General features: G+C 38.4%; 1 protein-coding gene across 1 annotated transcript; it reads right to left on the bottom strand.

Annotated features, from left to right (window-relative positions):
• Window positions 1-454: 454 nt before the first annotated feature.
• Window positions 455-3,275, bottom strand: LOC133840042 (prolyl 4-hydroxylase subunit alpha-1-like). The gene is made up of 6 exons (XM_062271695.1): window positions 3,030-3,275; window positions 2,677-2,970; window positions 2,414-2,610; window positions 1,687-2,306; window positions 646-811; window positions 455-580 (listed from the first exon to the last, which is right to left on the bottom strand). Exons 1-6 carry the CDS (start codon window positions 3,119-3,121, stop codon window positions 522-524), a joined length of 1,428 nt encoding a protein of 475 aa, XP_062127679.1. The 5' UTR covers window positions 3,122-3,275; the 3' UTR covers window positions 455-521.
• Between the last annotated feature and the right edge of the window lie 809 nt (window positions 3,276-4,084).

The following is a 4,084-nucleotide window of genomic DNA, read 5'->3' as shown; positions in this document are numbered from 1 at the left end:
CTTGCTGCCTGCTGCTCTGACCAAGCAGCAACCAACGGCTGGCAACAGCACAACACAGTTGCTATCAACTCATCTAACATCCTTCGCGCTGAAAAATGAACGTTGTTTCATGTCCTTTAAACGAGCGCCATTGTCAATGCGCCTTTCCCATTGTCCTGACTGTCTGTGTACGTATGCGTATGCGTATGCGTATGTGTGCGTGTGTGTGTTTGTGTCTGGGCATGTCCTTGTGTCCCTCCGCACTTTGGTGCCACTTGGCGTCACCCGGTTCCATTATTGAAGTGTGCACTTCCGCTAAATGGTATTTGGGGCAAGCACATAAGCTTACGATATGGACCAGATAGCATCACCCACTACTACTGTTCTATCCTATCTCTCTCTCTCTCTAAATTTAGTGATGCTTGCAATTTTTATGGCAAACAATAAGAGTGAATGGGGGGAACATTGTGCCACATTTTGTAGGCGCTTCTGCGCTTGCTGTTTTATTAGCTTTGCTCTTACATATTCTAATGGCGAGACTTTCAGGCCAGACACGGCTGCTTTAGCATCTCCAGTCCGGCAGCTATGCAATTTGACATGACTGCAAGAGACAAGTTAATTAATTTCAATTATTTTAATCAAATACACAAACACTCAGATACTCACCCCATCGGGAACCCATGACAACCGGACAGACTGCATGTTCGGCTAGTTTCTCTGGTCTCTTCTCGTTGTCGCGATTTATCCAGACTAAGACGTTTCCTTTCTTCGGCTGCACGAGCAATTGCAGCTTGGGAAATATTGTGGCGCCACCTAGCGGTACATCGCTGGCCTAAGAAAGCACATTTTAATATAAGTTGAGTCTGCTAGACTATGAGATACTTCATGGAACATTATATTGGAATAGCTGACTACTAACAATTGTTGCGACAATTTGTACAACTATATAAATAGGAAGTGTAATATATCTCTAGTTATGCCTTTAACTAAATTTTAAACCATTTTTTGAGGAAAAAATTGTGTATTATAAAATTAAAAACACAGAAATAATTGTTACGGTTGTGACTGGCTATATTGAATATCAAAATTTGTGCTTGGTGTACCTTTTAAAGCACGAAAAGCTCTTTAAAAGAAATCAAGCAAAGGTCGTTTCAACTACAGTTGTGTTCTTTGAAATAGCAGTGGCTACTAAATTGAAAAATACTATTGTAAACATAATTTCTAGATAAAATTTTGTTATGACAGTTTAATTAATTTATTTTAAAATAATTCAACAATTTTTTTTTTTTTATTTTAGGAAGTTCAATTGTATAGTGAAGGATAGGATGCCGTATGAGGTCCAATGAAATAATTTTAAATGAAAATCTTATTTAAGTTTACTATTTAAATTTCATCTGTGTCGCTTTTTTTGGGCTTCAATTTAAATTTATATCATAACGTTCTCTGAAAGCTATTTTAATAATCTTTTTTTTATGTTTTTTTAAGCAAATAAGAAGCTAAGATTTGTATGTTGTTAAAAAGAACAACCTGAATACTATAAACCTGCCTTACACTAATGAATTGACTATTTCCAAACACTACCGTATATGTATTCTATGACTAAGAGTATTCTCATGAAATTTAACTGATGTTATATAGCTGTTCAATATAGCAGACAGAGCGACATACAGTTGATTATTACTTGGAATTTACTCACATAAATAATCATTGTGGCAATGTGTTTGCTGTGGCAACGTTCCTGAACATTGATTTCTGCTGCGTTGGCTGATTTCTTGAGCTTTGTTTTTTTTTTGGGGGTCCACGACAAGTCGATTTGGAATTTCTCTGCAAGTAGCCTCCGAGTCCATAGTTGTAAACATGTAAACTGTGATCCGTTGGACCAACGCCCAATATGTGCATTATTCGCCGATTCAGTTGACGTTGCAACGACGCTTGAGTCTCCTCCAAGGGGAATAGTTTCACACTTTGCTTGGTAAAATCTCTGGATGTGCGATATAGCGACAAGTTTTTCAGGGACCTCACTTCGCTGTCGGACAGCACTTGATGAAGGAGAATGATGAGTGGCTGAGTGCTCAGGGTTTCCTCTTTAAGCGGAGCCAGGCGCAGAAACGCGCTGTCTGCCTGCGAATATCTGCAAGTCAATCGATGTGGCTTTGGCTTCTCCCAGAGTCCACGACATCCAAGTTGCATGGCAGTGGGTTTTGGTTTATGCTTAGCACGTGCGTTGATGAAAATCTGTTCGTCGGCGTCAAGATACTCCTTCGTTAGTTTCTTGATTTTCTCATTGCTTGCCTTGAACACCAAATCGTCGAGCATATTATCTGCCACTTTTTTGCCATTCCTTCATTGTTATATCCTGCGGCTTCTTCTCGATGCCATCAGCTGTGTAATAGACAATTGAAATAGTGTATTTTAACGTCTACCAATTGCTTACTATCTCTGGCAATGGCCAGTGCATATGCTCGAGCCAATTTAATGCGTTTTAATCCCAACACTTGGTTATATAATTTCCCATAGGGCTGTTTGTAGTTGCGCAATGCAGTGCGGAACCAATGTGTGGACTTGGAGTACTCTGTGAGATTCAACAGATGATTGCCCAGAGCCATGCAATCAGCTGGATTCAAATAAGAGCTGCACAGAAAAAAGAGAGAGAAAGAGAGATGGATTAGTGTATTTTATTCAAGTCGCTTCACTCACTTGTATTGCTTATCCAGGATTAATCCCTTGGCCATGTGCGATGCCTCTAGATCGTAAAAGCTCTCAATGCGCAGCAATCCATCGGTTGCCAAGTGTAGATCCTTTTCACTCGGCGCCTTCTTCAGCTGCTGCTGCATTTGCTCGATCAGCTCTCGAGTGTCTAAATAGGATAACCACTTGGGCCAATCTTGGTGCAGTCTTCGCAACAATCCATATGCATTTAATGGATTGGAAACATATTGTTCTTGACTCTCGACATCGATCATTGCAGGACGATGAAGCATTTCTTGATAGCTACAATATAAATCACGTTGATATAATAAAAAATTTCTTAATCGGAAATTCTTACTTACAGGTTGATCATATCCAACTTCTGTTGCATGAGCTTCGCGTAGCTTTTAAGCTGAGTCAACAACTTATTTTCCATTTGTAATAACTTTGCCATACTGGCAACTGATGTGCTGTAGAGATAATTTGGGTCTTTTGCTTCCTCATTGATCTCTATGCCGATGACTGAGTGAGAGATGAAGACGAAAATGCTGAGTCGAAATAAAAAAACACGTCATTCTTTGTGGCAAGCTGTAAAATCACTGGACACTTAATTGAGAGTAGTTGAAAGATTTCAACTTAATTTTTTTAATTTCACAGTATCGATTTTCATGGTTTATACCCTGTTAAAATTAAATTTAAATTAACAATGGGTATATGCAATAGACAGATAGAAATATTTCCCATATATTACATACATTTATGTCTATTTTATATATATTTTACATATGTATGTACCCTGCAGTTCTGGAGGTGTCGATTGCCCTGGGTAAGTGCTTACCTCGCCGATCACTACATGGGTACTTACTAAAGTGACCCTATAGTAATCGAACGTCGAACCACCTAGTCGACTCGAATTTGCGATTGGCCCTGGATAAGTGCTTACCTCGTCGATCACTACCTGGGTACTTACTAGATTAACCCTATAGTAATCGAACGTCGAACCACCTAGTTAATAAATATATGCGCATTAAAGCATAAGTACAAAATAACGGCAAGCATCGCTTTTGTTTTTGTTATTTTGTGGAAAAAGTATACACAAGTTTAAAGAGAAAACTTCGATTATGCTTTACATCGCTGTTTGTTTACGCGTCTTTGTTTTATTTTGTGCTACTCTTTTACTCAAACGCAGCTGTGTTTCCTAGATGATGAAATTATTGCAAGCATTTGAGTTGAGAAGTGCAAAGCGGATCCGCGATCAATTATTAGGTGAGTTACTTAAAAAAATAATTTATGTATGCATTATATGTTTAATGTGTAAAATATTAAATAAACAGATAATAAAAGAATATCAAGCAGTTAGTATAATGCATAGTTCTACAGTGGAAAGCGACAATGTGCCTAAAGAAGAGGAAGTGGA

This window comes from Drosophila sulfurigaster, chromosome 3 (genome assembly GCF_023558435.1).
Source record: "Drosophila sulfurigaster albostrigata strain 15112-1811.04 chromosome 3, ASM2355843v2, whole genome shotgun sequence".
NCBI classification, from domain to species: Eukaryota; Metazoa; Arthropoda; class Insecta; order Diptera; family Drosophilidae; genus Drosophila; species Drosophila sulfurigaster.
This window is presented reverse-complemented; position numbering and strand designations above follow the sequence as displayed.